The sequence below is a fragment of the Acomys minous genome, assembly GCF_964271855.1.
Source record: "Acomys minous genome assembly, chromosome: 8".
NCBI lineage: Eukaryota > Metazoa > Chordata > Mammalia > Rodentia > Muridae > Acomys > Acomys minous.
The window spans coordinates 57,691,932-57,714,122 of NC_140489.1; the positions used below are offsets into that span (position 1 = coordinate 57,691,932).

Here is a 22,191-nt window from a genome sequence, read left to right on the forward strand (position 1 = left end):
GCTTGTGAGAAGTCCCTCAACAAAGTGAAATGTCAAATTCCTAGCAATTTTAGTCCACAGGCCTTTAGTGGAAGCAGAGTGTAGGCTGCATGGGTGTTGGGTAGGGGCAGAAACATATAGGCAATACAGACTTGAGGCCAGGTTGTGAGGTTTGGCTAGGCACTCTGGCTACATTTTATGTTGTAGGTGGAGCTACCGTTTGCTCGGACATCATATGTGTGTCCTCCAACTACCACAGAGGGGGAACGCTATGCCAGGGCATTGAAATCTCAGCACACACAGCCTGCCACTGGTTAAGGAATGCTACCGTCAGAGCATCCTAAGGATTGAACAATAAGAATCAGTGGGTTCGTACAGATACGGCTGGTCGGAGGTAGTCTCCAGAGTAACAGAACACCAAGAAATGATTTCTGCAATAACTAGAAATAATACCTGTGGTAAAGGGTGATATAGTAATCAACCTAAATTCAGAGTAAAACTCATACATACCTTAAAACTTCTTTTGATGTAGGTGTCTAAAATAATCACACTTTCCCTGGACTCAGAGATTTTTTCAGTTAAAATTTTGCTCGCCTGAACACTCTGTGATGTTTAAAAAAAAAAAAAAAGATTAAATTATGTATCAAATAATTAAATAATTTTATGGAATATTTTCAATGTTTATAGTCACTGCTCTTTCACTGAACACTGTTAGCAAAATAAATAAAGGACCTGTAGTAAAAGAGTAAGTTCTAATGATGCATAAAAGTATAAGTAGAGACTGCGTATTAGTACCAAATCCACAATACAGCTCCAGCATTTGGTCAAATGGGAACATGCCCATGATTTCTGTAATGTGAAATCTTAGGGGTTATCAGTGGCATGTCAATCTCATAGATTAACACTGTGTCTTTCATATCAACACCAGACACGTAATCAGCTGGTACTATTAGCTAGTGACTTCATCTTCACGCACAATAAGTCCTCTAAAGGTAAAATAGAGTTCAATTTTTTTAAATGACTTAAACTTTGAATTCTATCACCCAACTAAGTTTACAATATATTATGTTCTTGTTATTATGTTATTATGAGAGGTAAAAGACTACACAAATTATGCTCACTAAATAAACTACTTCTCTATCTTACACTCAGTAAGTTTGGTATTCACAAACAACTAGGAGACCTCTATTTGACAAGCTGACAGTTTCATGACTAGCTGAATTATGTTTTTCTTTACTTATATGATAAAGTCCTAACATTATGATTGAAAAATACTGAAATCTAAAAATCAGTTTTTTACTGAAAATCACTGAAAAATAGAAAAAAAAAACTAAGGCAATTTAGAAATCATAAGCACTGAATTTTGTTCATCCTTTTATACTGTATGTTTTAGGGTTTCTATTGCCATGATGAAACACCCCAAAATCAACTGGGGGTGGGAGGGTTTATTTCACTTACACTGACATTTCACTGTTCATCATCAGAGGCAGGAACTCAAACAGGGCAGGAACCTGGGGCAGGAGCTGGTACAGAGGCCATGGGAGGGATGAGTGCTGCTTACTGCGGTGCTCCCCATGGCTTGCTCAGCCTGCTTACTGTGATGCTCCCCATGGCTTGCTCAGCCTGCTTACTGCGGTGCTCCCCATGGCTTGCTCAGCCTGCTTACTGCGGTGCTCCCCATGGCTTGCTCAGCCTGCTTTCTTATAGAAGCCAGGACCACCAGGCCAAAGATGATGACACCACTCACAAATGGCTGAGTCCTCCTCAATCAATCACTAATTAAGAAAATACTATACAAGCTTGTCTGCTTATAGCAGAATATTCTGGAAGCATTTTCTCAATTGAAATTCCTTTCTCTCAGATGACTTTAGCCTGTGTCAGGTTGATATAAAACTAGCCAGGACAGTGTATTTTTTCCAAAATAGCTGTAACACAATCGAAGGCTAAGAAATTAGTAGTCATAGAAGAAAGACACTTGGACACAACGGCTATCCATCAAAGTCTACCTACTGATATAGAAAAGACCTTTTAGGACTGTTTTGAACTATGCTTATATAAGATACTAAAAATATACCAGAATACTGAGTTTTATATATTTAAAGTATAGTAGTTTGGTAAAGGGTAAACTTTACTCCTGAAATCAAAGAAAATAAATAAGAAAGTCAAATTACTTTCTAAAAATTCTATTATAGATATTAAAACTGTGAAAATTGGTAGGAAAATGCAATGTTACAAACAGATTAAAACTGACAGAAAACTATATGCAACTCTACACATATAATATGCATCTCATAAAACACATGGTTTTCTGTAATGAGTCAATAGCTGACTCAAAACTACTAAATAAAAATCACTCAAAATTAGTAAAGGGAACATTTAAATTATCAGCAACCCATTATCTGCAATTCAGTTGTAACCAAATGATGAATTCTTTCAAAATTTCAAGACAATTCCTCTATCTGTTATCAACTCTAGTATTTTCTTTTTAAATGTGTAAACAAAAATAACTGGTAACAAAATCAACCAAGGAGATAGATAATTAATGTAGGCAAGCCACACAATGTGATGGCAGCCATCTTGGTCATAACTGCCATCTTGCCCTCCAGGTGACTGGGCACACATCCCAAACCCTATAGGAAAGACAAAGTTGTTAAGGCAGTCAGTAGAGCATGTCGTCCTGGCCACTGACAGCTGCACTGTTTCCTACCTGACATTTAAACACACTAATAGTTTTTTCAGAAAGCCCAGGTACATTCGGGTTGGCAGCATGCCACCCTTGACTGGCTTAGCATATTAACCCCTTTCTTCCTGCCTTGAGGTACGCAGAGCTGCTGTCCACCACACACTTCTCTCTTATTCAGATTTCATTTGTTTGTGATTTAATGCTTTTTGGTATCTATTGTTTGAAAACTTCATACATGCATATAAATGTGTTGTAATCAAATATGCCCTCGGTCCTTCACTCCATTACTCTTACCCCTCTCTCCCTTTGCCCCCTGCCACCACCACGTTGAAGTGTTTTTGTTTTAAAAACCCACTGAGTCCACTTAGTGCTGCCTGTATGAACACAGGCAAAGGTCCATCTGGAGCGTATGTAGCCTTTTTGGTAAAACATCCCTAAAGAAAACCGACGCCCACTCCTTAGATTGCCTACAGCTCCTTGGGTTGGTGGGTGGGACTTCATGAACCGTTCCCCTTCCCACGCTGGGATTTTGGCTGATTTGGTCTTGCTTAGGTCTTGAGCAGGTAGTCACACACACTGTGGCTTCATACAATGGCCCTGGCATACCCAACAAATACTGTTTTAAGCTAAAGCAGTGGTTTAAAATTGCCCAACCAACAAAATCCCTTGGAGAGACGGATTTAGTTCAGAATTCTACCAGAGCTTCAGAAAAGATCTTCTTCCATGAAATGAGTAGATGCTTGAAAAAATGGAGATATCGTCGGCATCTGGCAGACAGGGTTTTAGGTTCAACCCAAAGAGAAAATACAGCAAGTGTTTGGTGATGAGCAGGCCCTGGAGGGATTCCCAAATGGGCCTGTGCCAACTGGCCGCGTGGCCATGTGTTGCCTTCCACCAGTCTGGCTACTCTTCTGGACCGGTTTAAATAAAGTTTACTTTTCCAACAAAGTGTAAAAGATGTTCCACCTGGTTTTCAGATGAACAATAAAGTCTTAGCTGTGAGTCACATATCAACAATATTACTACCACTGCCAGCAAATTTAATAGGGATTCGTAATTATTATCTAAAATTTTATAATAAATGTTCATTGTCTTCATGTACCAAAAATGGTAAATGAAAATACCATAAACATCCTCTATATAATGAGCATGACTTTATGACTTAAATCCTTAAATAAAATGCTCTTCCGAAGGGAAAGCAGGTTATTCTTGTCTAACTGCAGTAAGTATATGATTTAAAGATGTACATAAATCATAGCTAAAGTTGTATAAAATATAAGGATACATTTATATACATATAAAATGATACAAGTGACAATTACTTACACATTTAGGCCATCTCTATGGTATCCTCCAACCAATCCTGACCATGGCAACAACTGCTTAACAAGTTATAAAACAACTGCCTAGTAAATTTTAGGTCAGAAGCAATCACACAAGTTTATTATTAAATAACATAAAAAACAATGATACACAAAATGTATTCCTTACCTCATATTGTGGATATAAAGTTTCCCTCATTATTGATTCTGGAATAGCAAATTTGGGTGCAGAAAGATTCCAAAACATCTTTGAAGTTCCAGGATATGCAGACATCTTGCAAATAGTATAAAAATTATGAAAATTAGCAACGAAAGCCCAACCTACTGCCAAATTGTTTCTAGTGGACTATCATGGGAAGGTGACTTTGCACACAGGGAGGCAAACTAACCAGTCAGCTAAAGAGGGGATACACATGTCACCTGTCTCAGAAATATCACTTCTCGCTATGTGTTCTAAGCAGGTTATCAGAAATATGCATGGGGAGGTATGTATAGGTCATTCACAGAGCATACTAAATGAGAAAATAAAGTCCAATGTAAGTGCTTCTTAAGAGAGAAACAGGTAAGTAAGTATTATAAATCTATTCAGGAACATCAATTATAATCCCTAAATGGGAATTAGAAACATAGTGTTAAAAATAATAAATTCAGAAAAATTCATGTAAAAATGTTATTTATACATTTGTATTAGAACACAGAGAGACAAAGAGAGAATACTTGGGACCATAAAGACACTGAATAAAGTGTTAAGTTAGTAAGTCATAAACTAAAAAAGGATTTGTTTTAGGAGAGTGAAACTATTGGAGATACTAGCAGAACTATGGCTACATGATATTATGTATTTGTTAAAACTTATTGAGTTTTGAATAACAAATGTTGACTTTTAGCATAATGCAAAGCTTACAAAAACAATTATGGAGTAAAGAGGAGCTCAAGGTGAAATGCAAAACATAACAACACATTCTAACTGTATTATCAATAAACGGAACAACCTCATAAACGTAGGTCGGATGCTGAGCTCAGTGACTGGAAAGGACTGGAGGACGTAAAACCAATGGAAAAGTCACAGTCCCTATGGCATTGTGAATTCAGCTGCTGACCTACCCACAGGAATATGGACTAGCAGTTCTGATTCACCATCCACAGATACTGGACTTCTAAGACTGAAGACAAGAGTGGAGGATGGATTGGAGCCAATTTGCCACTATTGGGATGAGAGTTTAAAGATAATCAAGGGGTAGCTAGGAGGTTCATATCACAGAGGATTGTGAACTCACTCTTAATTTAATATAGACATGGGTGCTTACATATAGCAACATTTAGAGATGTGTGAATTTATGAGTTAGGATACACAGACACATATATTTTATAAATAATATTTGTATTAATCTTTGTGAATTCCATAAATGCATTTTGATCATATTCTTTTTTACTCCCCCTATATTTACCTTTTCTGATCTACCTGCCCAACATTAATTTTTTTTTTCTTCTTCTTCTTCGTCTTCCTTTTGTCCCCATCTAATCCAGTTTGTATTGCTGTACCACTGTTGGGAGCGGAGTAGGCACTGGAATGTAATTAACCAACCAGAAGTCACATCATTAAAGAAAACTGACTTCCTTCTCCCAGCTGCTACCAAATGCCCATAACTCCTCTGCCAGTGCTGCTCACCTCACTACTTCCACGCTGGCCTTTCTGTCTACCTCAAATTTGTATGGGCTTGTGAGTTCTTATGTACTACTGCCCAGCTAAAGACATATATATTCTTGCTTCTTCAGTTGGCAAGGCATAGAAGGAACAGTGCCTCGGAAGTGGCATACATGCTACCTAGGTCTTAGTTTATTATCACATAAATTTGCCTGCATCATACAAGCGAATCAGGAAATGTATAAGAAGATAAGATGAGCCTGGAACATTGCACTGTAAAAAATTAAGAAACTGCCTTTAAAGAAAGAATAGAAGTCTAGAACATTTCCTATTTGCAAAAATTAACTAACTGCTGAAAATCCCTCATATTGATGAGATACATTGTAAGTTGTGTGGGAGCAACCATAAATGTGTTGCCAACAGTCAAAGCGTGTGCCATTTTAGCAATGGTAGCAGGAGTGATAATGTGTCCTTGGATTATAACACAAAGTGTAATGTAATATCTATCAGTCATGCTGATTTGAACAGATGATAAATGATTGGGTAAATAAGTGGAACAATATCCCTACAGAGAAGAATCTAGTTGATTTTTGTAGTCATCCTAGTCTCAAAGAGGTAGGGCAAAATTCCTTCATTTTAAGTATGACTGAACATAGTGATTTCCTCTTAAAAGAATATAGTCAGGGGAAATCTTTAGAAGAAATGGAAGCATAGGCTCACAGGTGACCAAGGTCCAAACAGTACTGCTAAGTCCTGCTAAGAGACTGTGCTCTGCAAGAGACATGCTGACGAGAGTCTCTCTGTCTGGAGTCTCCCTCTGGAAGTTTCCCAAGCCAATCAGATCCAACTCCAGCCAGCTCGCAACTGAGACACAGTTTACAAAACACTTGAACGGTAATCCCTGAAATTTTCAGTCTGTCACAGTTTAGATGAAAATTTTAAAACTGTGCTACGTCCAAATAGAATCCTGAGACACAGACATTGTATGTGAATCCAGGTAACTCTGAACCTTGGTGAGAAACATACCACTGAACTGTTGAGGTCTCCTGGGGGTTGCCATACCAAGCATCCCGAGCTGGTCTAAATAAAGAGAAAGGCCTGAAAATCAAGGCACACGCTTCCTCTGTGGTCTCCAAGGACTGGCATCTCCTAACCTCCCACTAGCTACTAGAGGATTCTACGAAGCTTTGCATTTCTTGGCCAGGAACTACACCTCATCCTCCATCAAAACATAACCTTTGTCCCTGTATGCTATGTGTGCTAAGTGTCCTCATAGCATTCCGTTCTTCTTTCATTTTTTCCTATCTTTTTTTAAATTGGAAATAGATTTCTATTCAATATATTCTGATTTATGGCTTTCCCTTTACCAACTCCTCCTGGATCCTCCCCACCAACCCCCCACCCCCACAAATCTATACCCTTTCTGCTTGCTCTTACTATATGGCAGTCATCTGAAAACGATAATAAAATAAGAGACAATGAAAAAACAAACAAACCAGAATATGACAAAATAAATGAAAAGAGCCAGAGGAAAAAGGCATAAGAAACAGAGACAGCTTCTGGGTTAGTGATGGGGGCTTGTGTCCACTTCCCCCAGCAGCACCAGAGCCCCATCTGGCTTAGCCCTGTGCAGGTCCTATGCATGCTGCCACAGTCTCTATGAGCTCCTGCTGTGTGGGTCCTGCTGTGTTCAGAAGGCATTTTTTCCTTGGTGTCTTCTATCTCCTCTGGCTCTTGCCATTTTCCCCCTCCTCCTCCTTAGGATTCCCTAAGGCCTGAAAGGAGGGATTTGATGAAGATGTCACTTAGGAATAAGTGCTCCAAGTCTCTCAGTCCCTGTACATTGTCCAGCCATCAGCCTCTAGATTTGTTCCCATGTACTGCAGAAGGAAGCTTTTCCGGTGGTGGCTGAGCAAGACACTGGCCTATGAGTATAGCGTGTGTCATTAGGAGTCATTTTATTGTGACATTCCTTTAGCAGAACAGTAGCATTCGGCTTTCTCTATGTCCCTGGCCTATCTAGTTTCTTGGCCACCTGAACAGTGTCAGGAAAGGGTTCCTTCTCATGGAGTGGACCTTCCATTCAACCAGATATTGCTTGGGTACCTCCCAAGCTTTGTGCCTCCTCCTCACTAGAGCATCTTGCAGGCATTTCACCTTTGCGGATCAGAGAGTTTGTAGCTGGGTAGTGTGCAGAGTACCTTCTAGTCTCAGTATTAGTAGTTGGTAGGGATAAAGGCTCTGGATAGGCACAAATGCAACTTCTTCATGATCAATGAGCTGTGTAGCTATCGTCTTCAACATTAGGGCCTTGCTGTCAGTGTGTGGAAAGAGTTTTGATGATGTCCTAGGTTGTTTAGGGATTTCCACGGGTATAACCCATTTATAGTACTGGTAGCTTCATTTGGTGACAAGGGGCATTCAACTTTTCTAAGCATACAATTTCTATTGGATTTAAGACCTATCAGACAATAAGAATAATCTTATCCTAAAATTTTACCTATTTCTGAAAAATCCTTGTTTCTAAAATAGGAGCAGGGTCACAGTACCAAGGGTTGGGACTTGGACATGTCTCCTGTAGACAACTGTTCAACTACTACTATATTACTAATAGAAGCAGTAGGGTATGAGGCATGAGAAAAATTCCCATGCTGTCTTTACAAAGGTGTAATAAAAATAAATACAATAAAAACAATGAATTAATAAATAATAAAACAGTAATAAAAGTAAGTCTTTAAAAAATAGTTACACATAAAATATTGTTTAATTATTCATGAAAATAAGTTGAAAAAAACTTTGGCAGTATTTTTTTCTGTTTTTTTAATTAATTTATTCTTGTTACATCTCAATGGTTATCCCATCCCTTGTATCCTCCTATTCTTCCCTCCCTACCATTTTCCCCTTATTCCCCTCCCCTATGACTGTTCCTGAGGGGGATTACCTCCCCCTGTATATGCTCATAGGTTATCAAGTCTCTTCTTGGTAACCTGCTATCCTTCCTCTGAGTGCCACCAGGTCTCCCCCTCCAGGGAACATGGTCAAATATGAGGCACCAGAGTACTTAAGAAAGTCATAACCCACTCTCCACTCAACTGTGGAGAATGTTCTGCCCATTGGCTAGATCTGGGTAGGGGTTTAAAGTTTACCGCCTGTATTGTCCTTGGCTGGTATATGGCAGTATTTTAAAATAATAGGCATCTGAAAGCTTGATATTATTAGCAACTTTGTTTTCCTTAAATTTGCTGACTTTTGAAATTACTTAAGTAGACTGACTGTGCACACCCTACCACCATGAAGAATTGCTTTTGACAAAAACAAGTGCACACTAATAAGGGTAAAGCATCAACTCCCAAGCAGTACTCGAGCATTAGCTATGAACCCTTGACTCTACACTTTCTGAAGTACAGATGAGCATGTGAAGACCCCACTCTTGCAAAGAAAAAGTCACAATGACAAGGATACTTGCACTTATTTCTAGTCAGATACGTGCCTCTGTCATTCCATATATTTGATCAACATTTCCAATCTACCAAAAGAATTCTTGGGTAAAGAATGGCAGAACTTGTGATTGCCAGGCTAATTTTTCCAATTTAAGTGTTTGACCTCACTTGATAGACATACTGCAAGTAAGGTACACAGGCCTACAGCCAGAAAGTTCTTGCTAAAAATGAATAAACTCTTCCCAAAGAAGTTGATGGCTTTTCTAAGAGTATCTAGAAATTCAGAGGATTCCGAGCATACAAGTGACATGTCGCGGTACACACAGGGAGTGGATGGAGCTATTGCAGTGTAGGCATCTAGAACAAAGCTACCATCCTGGATGTAAGCAAGCAAGATACAAACTTCTGATGGGAGGCTGACCAACAGTACTCTGTCTTTAAGGAATGATACAGATGTCCCTTCAGAAGAGTTTTTATCTAATTAAGCCAGTAAAGAAATGCTAGTCACTGGAAAGGACTCTGCCCTGCTCAAAATGTTCTAAGGGTTCTGGGGACGTGATAGGCATGGCTAATGGATGCTAGAGTTTGACAGGAAGGTAGAGACCACATAGGAACTGAACCACTAATTAGAACCTGTAACATTATGGAAATATATACATATATATATATATGATTATAAACTCATATAAATTAGTATTACAGGCCAGTATTAATAGCTCATATTTACACTGATGACCTGAGGTCAGAACATTCTGTTCACTGGGGAAGACAGACATGTGAATTTATTTCAGGTATTAAAACGTCGTATAAATGAAACTTAAGGCAGATCACCAGTTTTCAAAATCTAGTCTGGCAAGAGACAGCAGCACCCAGACTGCACCCTGAGCAGAAGAGCAAGAAGCTGGGTGAGTCAGTCAGGACCACCTAGACCACCCTGCTGGGGGCCAGGATGATGTCTGTGCACAGATTACCACAGAGGGTCATGCAGACATTCATGGCTTGTGTTGCAGCCAGAAGCCACATCTATAAGCTGGGGTTGGGGGAGGGATGGGAAGGAGGAGTTGGTCAGCGGGTGGTTACATATTGATGTGAGTGGCCTGTGCAGCCACCACAGGCCATGGTGATATTCAGGTCCTTGCTGCTGCCGAGAGCCGTGCCTGGGCCCATGGTTCTACAGCAGCCTGGATCTGTCTTGATGTCCGTGGTCCAAGTTATCACCAAAGGGCATACAGAGATCCGTGGTCTATGCTGCAGCCTGAAACTATTTCCATAGGCCATGCTGCCAACATGGGCCATGTTGACGTGAGTGGCCCGCACTGTCACCTGAGGCCACATTGATGTCTGTGTTCAGGGCTGCTTTCCAGGGCCTTGTCTCGGTCTAGGGTCCTATTGCAGCAGGGGGCCATGTTCATAGTCTGTGCTGTCACCAGAAACCATGTGAAGGCCCATGCTTGTTACTCCTGCTATCATCTGTGCTTCCACTGACTGTGAAGAGCAAGGAGGCTACTTTTCCTGTGACACTGATGACTGTAGATGCACAGTTGAAGGGAGGGACATGGAAGGCTTCTGTGACAACCCCTACCCTCGCAACCCCATCCCCAAAAGTAACAGCCTGGACAGGAAGCCACCAAAGGGAGCTCTTGAAAAGGGTGATGGGGAAACTGAAAATTGGCTCTCCAGAATTGATGCTTCTGGCGGATGTACAGCAGCAGAAGGACTCAGATCTACTAAAGGGCAGGCCACTAAGAGTGCTATCACATGCCAGTGAGTATATAGATAGCACATCGTGGACTTGGGGTGTTTTTTCTTTTTACTTTTCTTTATTTCTTTTTTTTTCTTTTCACTTTTGGGGGGTCGCAAAGAGGATGGATTGGTAAGGGACTGTGATTGGGGTACATGATGTGAAACTCCAGGAGAATCAATAAAAATGTTATATGGGGGGAAAATGAAATATGTTCTGATATATAAGAAAAGGTTATTTTGCTTTTTCATTGTGTTGACATTTGCACTGATGGTTAAACATAAACACAAATAACAAAATGAATGGTGTCAGCATGGACTCAGACAAACAGCACCTTTAAAATACCCTATGAGCATATACAGGGGGAGGAGGTCCCCCTCAGTCACAGTCATAGGGGAAGGGAGTAAGGGGAAAATGGAAGGGAGAGAGGAATGGGAGGATACAAGGGATGAGATAAGAATTGAGATGTAATATGAATAAATTAATAAACTATATTTTAAAAAACAAAAATAAAATAAAATGCCCTCCAAGGAACACAGAACATAATCAAGTTTTCTAAATCTCAGTCACTCAGGACACATCATCTTTATGTGGAATTTCATGAGGTGAGAAGACCTGAAGTGAAGAAAAATGTTGGTTTTTGAGGAAAAGCATATGTACAGCTATTTGAGTTGTGAACTAAAGTAGACAGGCCCTTCCTAAAGAAGAAAACAGAAAGCTGTGGCTAGTAAGAAAGAGGTCGTGTGGCCAGTGTTTCATGAAAAGAATGATGTAAGCCAGTCAGGCCAGAACTTCATCCAGCAGGAAGGGGTTCCTGGCCAGACAGTAGGATTTTATAAAGCTGTGGCCCTCATTATGACATTGCCACATCTCCATTGCTAAATATTTTGGCAATGTAAAAACTGGGTTGTTCCACAGGATCATCTCATGCGACGCAGAAAATGCTTTTGACAAAATCCAACATCCCTTCATGATAAAAGGCCTGGGGAGACTAAGGAAGCAAGGGGCATATCTAAACATAATAAAGGTAATTTACAACAAACCTATAGCTAACTCAAATTAAATGGAGAGGAACTCAAAGCAATTCCACTAAAATCAGCAACAGGACAAGGCTATCCACTCCTCCATGTCTGTTCAATATAGTAACTGAAGTTCTAGCTAGAGCAATAAAACAATACGTAAGAAATAATACTGACATATTTTTATCTTTTCTAGCTACATATCTGTTTAAAGACGGAATTTTATATTTTACCCCAAGCAAACAACTATAAACAAAACAATGAAAAATGTTTGAGAATTCAGTATATAAAGAGATCTGCCAAGTGAGTACATTAAAAAAAAACAAATTTTAGTTTTCTCACTATATTTGGGCTTTAGAAACTATAATTACAGGAAGCACAGTAGTGTGTGGTAGTAACCCTAGCACTCAGGAGATTAAGGCTGAAGGATCACCAGATGTCAGCCTAACCTGGACTTCACAACAAGACACTGTGCAAGAAACAAAGTAACTATCATTTTACAAATATGCATTTATGGAATCACATTTAATGCCCGTGGATTTATTGTTTTAATGATATATTTAACAATTTCTGATTTATGTTTTAAAGTTGTAAGTGTTCAAAGACATAGTTCACATTAACAAGTATTGAGGTCCTTGTTAATGTTCAAGAATGCCCAAAGTGCCCAAACAATAAGATTGAGAGCTTGTGAGGAAGACAACAAGCACTGGAAGCAAGGCTTACCTCTTCTCCCAAGAGCCGCAGGTCTCCTTGCTGAGCTGGATGTTGGCTTGTCTGGATCAGTTCAGGGAACTTCTCTGGCGGCTCTGGAGTAACACTGCTGTATTTTTCTTTCTCACTCGTAACAGGAACGCCATACACTATTCTACAATGTGACAAAAACAATACATTCATTCTTAAAGTTATTGATAAACCAAAAAGGACCACCCTCTTGTCACTTGTCTCTGCTTAAATCAATGTACTGACATTTAAAAACTGAATTAAACAGACATTGTGAAGAAGCCAATTCACTTTTTTTTAAAAAAAAAAATCTGATTCTAAACACAATTGAGTGATGGTTTTGACTCGCTACGTAGGAAACGCGTGCTTGTTGCTCTTCCAGAGGACATGAGTTCAATTCTTCCAGAGGGCAAGGAGCTCAGAACCCACATGGCAGCTCTTGACACTCTCTAATTCCAGAGGATCCAGAAACCTCTTCTGGCCTCTTCAGATATCAGACATGCATGGGGCTCATAGAGATACATACAGGCAAGACATCCGTACACAGAAAACGAAGTCTTTATAATTTATTTCTAACTTTCTTCCCCACTCTGAATTCACAACCAAATATTCATTTCTTAGACTGCAAAACACCAGCCTAGGTAGAACTGCCCCTGGCAACATGCTTGTCACTTCCCCATTGAATTTACATCTCTTTAAAACCAAAACCACTTAGCATCAGGCCTTCCCTCAGTATGTAACGCAGGCTTAGAACTAAGAGTGGATGTGGTATGCATGTATATATAGTATAAAGCTTAAAGTTTGAAAGCAGAATCTATCAATAACAAATGATTTAAGAGGCTTCCTAAAATATGTTAATGTTTTGTAATAAGTATAAAATAAACATAAGTCAGGCCCATTCATGTTGCAACAGTCTCAATCACACATGAAAGGGCTACTGGTACTTCTCTGATTTTCTGACATTCCATCACAGGGAGAGAAAGCAGCTTTGGGAATCACCAGTGTTGTCCTTTGTGGGTAGGACAACATTAATTTTCTGTTTGCTGGGGACCTGAAGGTAGTTATGAGAGGAACAGTGAACTTGAGCTGAGTAAAAAGAATCTCACACCCAATTGACTTGTCATTTAATAATACACAGAACTCTCACACCCCATCTTGCCAGCTCTTCATGAGGAAAGCTACCCATGAGCCACCTCTTATCCCATGGCTCCAAAGAGAACTTATAACCGATCCCCAGCATGTTGAATACACAGAAACACTACCCTCCTCATGATGGCAGTGAGGATGGTGGGATGACTCTCTTGTAGCTAGTCCGCTCTAGACGTGACTTGGGGCCACTCTCCAGGTACACTCACACACATACCATTTAGAAGGAAGAAGGTTTTGATGGTTCTGTTGGCAAGCACAATCAAGGCACACCGAGTTCCCCCCACAGTAGTGTTCCCGAGTGCTGTTGTTAGTTTTAATTTTTATTTGGCCAGTGAGAATATCAAATGAATGAATATCTGGGCCAGTCGAAGAGTTGTGATGCCTTGACTCTTAATTAAAGGGCGTTGTTAGTATAATGGGCTTCTAGTTCTCAGCCTTCCTGGGGCAGAAGGAGCAGCTCCCTCAGTAGCCATGTCACTTGCTGTGTGGGTATTTCTGCAAGTCTACCCAGGTGGATGCCCATTTATCACAAGTCCTCCACTAAAAATCCATTACCCAATTCCTTCTTGTTTCAAATAACTAAAAGTATTTCTGTTTTCTGCAGCTCAATCTTGACTTGTAGGCCTGGAAAAGACCAGGCTCATGTCTAGAGACAAAAAAAATCAAAATGAGCCTAGAGTGTAAATACATCAAGACAAATAAAGCAGTTTTAACATCAGATTATTGGGTGGGGGAGAATGGAAGTGGTCGGGGTGAGGTGATGTAAAAGCTACCTTATAACAACACTGTTCTTTAGCTAGAAGCCATAAACGGAGGAGCAACATCATCTACATTTACTGTCTTTCAGTTTCCAAAAGCACAGTTATGTGTTTTAGTTGGCCAAGAGAATGTGGAAGAAGCCACTGACATTCTATAGAGCTACCTCTAGAAATTATTACACTTATCAAGTACACCAAAAAGTCGTTGTGCTCAAAAAAGTCTACATATCACTGACACCATGGAAAGACAGAGACTCTGTAATGAAGCAATAGCCTGAACTTTAACCCTAAATTGGCCACTTCAGATTATCTTGGTGTTATGATTTGATTATGGTTTGGATTCAGCAAAACTCATATTGAGTCTCATTCTCAAAAGTAGCAATGTTGAGAAGTAGAACCTGATGATGGTTATCTGTGTCATAGGGCCACAGCTCTGATGAATGAGTCAATGCCATTTCTGCAAGAATGAATGAGCTCTGATGGATGGGAATTCATCTTTATTTCTGTCTGTCTTCATGTCCTTTCCTTTTCCATCAGGTGTTGAAGAGGCATGAGTCCCTAAACAGATGCAGATAACCACTCTGGAACTCCCAAGACTCCGATATAAATACGATTGGCTAGTTCTTAATAACTTGCCCAGTCTTGGGTATTCTGTTAGACCAACTCAAAACAGACTAAGACACTTGAGTAGGATACTTTTCTTTCTTTAATCTGTTTCCTCATTTACAAATGAAAATTCTGATTGGTTCTTACATCTACTCCTTAGGGATAATTATGCAAACAGAGTTTCAAATAGTGCACGTTCAATAAATGGCTAAATTATAATCTATACTGTTACTATCAAGGAAGAGGCTAATGGAACAAAATAAGTCCATCTGTATAACAGTACAAGCTCTGCCTTTTTAAAAGCCAGCACCAGTCTACCATCAGACCAAGATACGAAACATATTTCTGACTCTAAGTTGCTTATAACAGAAGTTTAGAAGACATTTGATATAAGTTTTGAGAACTCTAAGTTACATATAAGCAACTGTGAAGTAAAGCTACGAAACACAGAGCTTTCTCCCTCTGGCAGTCCTCCTCTGCCTTAGAAAGACCCCGCAGAGAGGAGTTCTACATCATAGCTTCACTCTCTTTTCCTAGAAAGTGTACCCTGCTACCAGGTGGATAAAGCCTGAGGGAAAGTTCTCAGGGGCCCATTGTCACCTTCAGGTAATTCACAGAATATATGCATAAGAAAACGAAAGATATTCACTTACAAACGTTTACCAAGGTATTATTTATATGCAATAGGCTGTTCTAGATGTCATTTTGAAAACCTCCATAGCTAATTACTGAGCTGATTTTTACAACTCACTCACAGGGTCTCACTCCCACAATTTAGAAAACTGTGACTATGCTGTTTAAGACGTAGACCCACGGACTAGAGGAACTCTCCAAGCTTGTCATCTAAATGCTAAGCTACACACAAGTTTCTTTATCCTTGTGTATTTTTTTTTCTTTAAAATCTGCAGCAGAGGCAGATGAAAATTTTGTATGCTTTTTTGAAAGCAAGGAATAAAGTCTCAAAATTATGAGCCTATAGGAAAATATGTGTAACTATACAGATTTTTATTTTTACAAAATATGATTGAGGGGATTGTACTTTTTAACCACTGTAAGTGCGTTGCCACATGCGAACAGTGACATCTGGTGGAATGATACTGTTTTACTTTTTGGAAAAAATAGAGCTTTTAGAAATATGTAAAAGTTAGGACATTATGCAGTTAAGATTGCAAATAATTTCTTTTTTATGTTTCTCCATACAAAAGCAAAACTCATAAAGAAACTGTGGTACATATACACTATGGAATACTACTCAGCTATTAAAAACAAGGAATTCCCAAAATTTGTCAACAAATGAGCTAGAAATGATCATAATGAGTGAGTTAACCCAGAAGCACAAAGAGTCAAATGGTATATACTCACTTATATCTGCATACTAGCCCAAGGGGCATGTCCCATGAAAGCCTTCACTTACCAGGAAACTGGGACAGAGGGGAGGACATCCTATTGGGACTCTAGATGAGAGAAGCATGGGAGAATAGCAAAGTAGAAGGATCCAGAGGGTCCTAGAAACCTACAAGTAGAACATTATGATAGGCAGATTTGGTCCCAGGGATCCCGCTCAAACTAAGGCACCAGCCAAGGACAATACAGGCGGTAAACTTTAAACCCCTACCCAGATCTAGCCAATGGACAGAACATTCTCCACAGTTGAGTGAAGAGTGGAGTCTGACTTTCACACGAACTCTGGTGCCTCATATTTGACCATGTCCCCTGGAGGGGGAGACCTGGTGTCACTCAGAGGAAGGATAGCAGGCTACCAAGAAGAGACTTGATACCCTATGAGCATATACAGGGGGAGAAAATCCCCCCCAGGAACAGTCATAGGGGTGGGGAATAAGGGGAAAATGGTAGGGAGGGAAGAATAGGAGGATACAAGGGATGGGATAACCATTGAGATGTAACAAGAATAAATTAATAAAAATTTTTTAAAAGCAAAACTCATACTAGTCAAGTAACTTATCAAGCACTTACATGTACACTGAAATGGCTTTTTTGTCACTACCACTCTGTGTTTTTAAAAATACACAAAAGGTGGGGTTCAGTAATTAAACGCTTGCAGTTCTCCCAGAGACTCAAGTTTGACTTTCAGTACCCACATTGTGTCTCACAACAGTCTGTAACTCCATTTCCAGAAGATCTGACACCCTCTCCCGGCCTCCATGAACACCAGGCATGACACATTGCACAGACATACATGCAGGCCAAATACCCAAACACTCAAACACAAGATAAAAAGGGAAAAATACAGAAAAACTAGGCTAATGAAAATACGTGGCAAATGTGTCTGTAACATAAACTTAACTGAGGTCGGAACTGATTCTGCTTCTAACTCTGCCATGTATCTGAGGATAGAGAACTTTGCCTTTGTCTCCTCACACACAGAGAGGATTTAGGGTAAGAGAGTTAGGATAACATAACCCTGATGTATGTTCTTCCCACATAATATCAACTCAACGTCAGACAAGATTTAAGTCTTAGGCTCTTTGATATAACACCCTAGGTTATTGCCTAGATCATACAGCAAAGAACAAGGTTAGGAGAAGTATAAAGCGGGGCCAGGAATCACCTGACTACTGAGAACTGGCAGACAATAAGGAGAAAGAGCAATGACAGACACTCCCTGATACCCACGCTGGAAGGACATAAAGAACAAGACACAAAGCACATTAAGGAGGAAGTACAACAGACCACAGACAATGGCATTCTACAGCTGGCACCAGACAGCATTAGAATGAGCCAAAGGCACATTCTAGTGGGAAGCTAGAAGTGCAATGAGTGATGGAGACTTTTTTAAGGCAATACTCGGAAACCCCAAAGCTTTATAGAGTTACATAATTAGCATAAGGACGCCCCCCACAGTTAGCAACATCCTCTGTCTAGATGCCTAGAAGGGAACAAACACTAGCAAAATCAAGAAGTAAGATACACTGTCCTTTAGCTATCTTGTTGTCCCTTGTGTGGGCAGGCTTGGAGGTCACAGGTAGTTTAGAGCTAAACAGAATTCTCAACAGAGGAAACTCAAATGGCTGAGAATCACTTAAAGAAATGCTCGATGTCCTTAGTCATCAGGGAAATGCACATCAGAATGACTCTGAGATTCCATCTCACATCCTTCAGAATGGCTAAGATCAAAAATTCAAGTGACAGCACATGCTGGCAAGGATGTAGGGAAAAGAGAACACTCCTCCATTACTGGTGGGAGTGCAAACTTGTACAACCACTTTGGAAATCAATCTGGCGCTTTCTCAGAAATTTAGGAATAGTTCTACCTCAAGACCCAGCTATACCACCCTAGGAATACACCCAAAAGAAACTCCTTTGTACAACAAGGACATTTGCTCAACTATGTTCATAACTGCTTTATTCGTAATAGCCAGAATCTAGAAACAACCCAAATGACCCTCAACAAAAGAACAGATAAAGAATCTGTGGTACATTTACAGAATGGAATACTGCTCTGCTATTAAAAACAAGGCAGTCTTGAAAATTTCAGGCAAATGGATGGAACTAGAAAAGATCACCCTGAGTGAACTAACCCACCCAGAAATACAGGCATGGTATGCACTCACTTGTAAGAATATTTTAGCCATTATAGTACAGGATAACCATACTACTACAATCCACAGACCCAAAGAAGATAACTAACAAGAAAAACTCAAGGGAAGATGCTTAAATATTACTCAGACGTGGAAATAGAATAGACAACTGAAGTGGTTAAAGAGAGGGAACAGGGTTGGAGAGTGAGCATGGAGAAAAATGAGGGTGTAGATCAAACTCGAGAGAGGGGACAGGGTGACAAGGGGCTTACAGAGAGAAGAGAAACCATGAGTGGGGCATGTCTGAGACAAGGTGGAGACCTACAGTGGGTAGGCTCCTGAGAAGACATGGGGATGGCTCTAGCTGAGACTCTCAGTAGAGACTTCAGTCATGGAGCCTGAAGAGGACAGCCTCTGACTAGACTGGACCCTCGTGGAGGGAGGGAAACACCAACCCACTCACAACAACTTCGACCCAAAATCTACCCTGCCTACAAGATGTGTAGGGATAAAGGTAGATCAGAGATGGACGGAATGTCCAACCATTACCTGGTCTAACCTGAGACCCACCCCAGGCAAGAGAACCAACTCCTGACACTATTAATGATGCTCTACTCTGCTTGCAGGCATAAGACTAACATAACTGTCCTCTGAGAGACTCCATCTAACAGTGGATTGAAAAAGATGCTGAGACTCACAGCCAAATACTGGGTAGAGCACAGGGAGTCTTGTGGAAGAATAAGGTGAAGATTAGAAGGGCCAAGAAAGAGGAGACAGAAGCTCCACAAGAGGTCCAACAGAGCCAACTAACCTTGGGCCCAGGTTGGGCTTGTGGAGACTGATGCACCAACCAAGTACCATGCATGGACTTGACCTAGGGCCCCTATACATATGTACCTAATGGGCAGCTTGGTCTTCATATGGGTCCCCTAGAAATGGGAGCAGGGGCTATCTCTGACAGGGACTCTGTACCTTTGCAGTCACTTCCCCCTGCCTCATCAGGCCACAGGGGTTAGAAGATGTGTTCGTCCTGGTTCAATTTGATGTGCTGGTATGGGTTAGTAGTGGGGGCTCCCCTTATCTGAGGAGTAAGGGAGAGAGAGATGGAGGGAGGGAGGGAGAGTGGGACTGAGAGGAGAAGAGGGAAGGAGCTATGACAGGGATATGAATGAATATACATAAATAAAAAAATTAGTAAATGAAAAAAGAATTAAGATACAATCCCCCACCACACCAGAAGTAAACAATCTGATTCCAATATTAGACGGCAATGGAATGAATGTGAACTACCAAAGGTGAGTAGGCATGTTTTTTCCTATGCAACAAGGGACTCACGGTGAGAATGAGTATTCAGGACAAAGCATAAAGAGAACAGAGAGGCACAGGTGCGTGAGGCAATGAGAGACAATAAAAACCCCACCAAGATTCAAGGGCCACCTGAGTCTGAATCCTAGCTTTTACCCGCTATGTACATGTGAACCAGCTTCCTAAATGCCATCATGCAGTTTCTTCATTTGGAAAATGAAATATTTTATATACTGCATACTTGTTACTACAGACAACTCTCTTCATCTCTATTGCATAATTTCCTATTTTCCTACCAAATATCACTAACTTACTTAAAGGAGTTGGATGAAATCTTCCAAGTATAAGCATTCTTCATACGGCTCATTTGTAAGTCATACAATGTAGAAATAATAATGCTAAGATAATTACACATCTCTCTCAACACACTACACTTCGTATCTCTTCAAAGGAGTAGAAGCTTTCAAATTAGTGAAGCCTATAACAACTGTTATGATATATACATTCCAATAGGAAAGGATCATTTTTAATATAGTCTCAACAATCACTGAGGGGAAAATGGTAAATTTTCAGATACTGTTTCCTTTTTCCCCAATATTTCAGTATTCTGAATAAGGGGACTATAAACCTTTAGCTCTGGTTATTCTACTTAAAATCTCACAGTAGGATTTTAGTACTTCCAAACTGAACAATGTACTGTCAAAGAAACCTGATCTGTATTATTTTGGGTAGCCAGAAAAGTCTTTTCTTCAGTCTTCCTTCAAATGTGAGCACACAGAAAAATACAATAGTAGTTCTATTATGAGAACCTAGAACAAAGAAATACAGTCAGGGAGCCAAATGAATAATGTCAAGGGGAAACAAAAATATCTTTGAAAGACTCATTATGGTCTACAGGGAATGAAACGGGCAATAAAATGAAGCCATACACTTCCCTTAAGAGACTAAGACAAATCCTCCTGTGACTGCTGAAGTGCGGATTGTGATGTTTAAACATCATACCTCAAAACACGAAAGCACTGATGAGCAGAAGTTTGAGAGATTAATATAAGCAAACAAGTGATATACATGAAGAATACAAAATTAAGATCCAGTCTATAGCTACTTGGTATTTATAAAGAAAAGCATAAGATAAATACAATGTAAACAGTCAAACAAAATAGGAAAATCCTCAATTGAAGAGATATAGTAGCGTTTCAGGAGGGCTTTGTACATACAAGGAAAAGTTCATTAGAAAGCAGTCCACCCCCAAATGTTATGTAGGTGAAATATAAACTCCTATAAGAATCTAGGAGTAGTAAATTACATGCCAATAAAACCACAGGCTGGATTCAAGTTCTTATCTCATATCAAAAGTAAGTAACAGGAACAAGTGGGATGTTAGATACTGATTGTCAACTTACTAGCATCTAGAATCACCTAGGAGACAAACTTCCAGGATGCCAGTGAGAGTTTCTAGACTGGGCTAATTGGGGTGGAAAGGACCATCCTAAATATGGGCAATGTGCAGTGATATACAAAGTGCCATGAAGAGCATCACTGTGCTCTCACCTGAATAATTAATACTTATCAGGATGCAGATACCATATCAAGCCATGGACCTTGAGAAGCTCACTTTGAGAGTATAAGCAGATGTGAAAAGAGGCCACAGTTTAAGCCCTGGACACTCACATCAAGAGGGAGGAGACAAGAATGGAGACAGGGATTGGAAAGACGGCTAGTGAGTTCTTACAAAGGTCCCAAGGTCAGTTTCCAGCACTCCAAGAAGATCCAACACCTCTGGCTTCTGCACATACCTGCATTCATGTGAGCACACGCACACATACACACAGAGAGAGACAGAGACAGAGAGACAGACACAGACACAGACACAGACACAGAGGGGTGTGTGTGTGTGTGTGTGTGTGTGTGTGTGTGTGCAAATATGAATAAACACACACAAATGAAAATAAGATTTTAAACGCCAGGTGATGGGGGCATGCCAGAGAAGCAGACAAAGAGCTCAGTGTGGATCCCTAGGAGCAATGGAAAGCAGCTTCGCAGAAGAGTAACCACGTGTTCTAAGTGCCACTGCAAAATGAAGACACGAATAATGTTTCTGAAGATATTTGGTTGGTTGTTTGGTTGGTTGTTTTCTTGTGATTTGTTGTTTCTGAAGATTTTATTTTTATTGATGCATATGTATTTCTGTCTGTATCCATATGGCACATGTGTTCAGGTGTCTGCAGAGGCTAGACAAGGATGTCTGCTTTCCTGCAGTTAAATTCACAGATGGTTTTTCAGCC

The 22,191-nt window shown here is 40.1% G+C and overlaps 1 protein-coding gene across 3 annotated transcripts in view; it reads right to left on the reverse strand.

Annotated features, from left to right (window-relative positions):
* Nucleotides 1-22,191, reverse strand: part of TTC6 (tetratricopeptide repeat domain 6) — a 170,340-nt gene that overhangs the window by 68,148 nt on the left and 80,001 nt on the right. For all 3 annotated transcript variants that reach the window (XM_084791644.1, XM_084791645.1, XM_084791646.1), the window contains exons 7-9: nt 12,553-12,694; nt 4,154-4,258; nt 490-582 (exon numbers count right to left, since the gene is read on the reverse strand). In XM_084791644.1, coding sequence (XP_084647770.1) covers nt 490-582; nt 4,154-4,258; nt 12,553-12,694 — 340 coding nt within the window. The remainder of the gene's footprint in view (nt 1-489; nt 583-4,153; nt 4,259-12,552; nt 12,695-22,191) is intronic.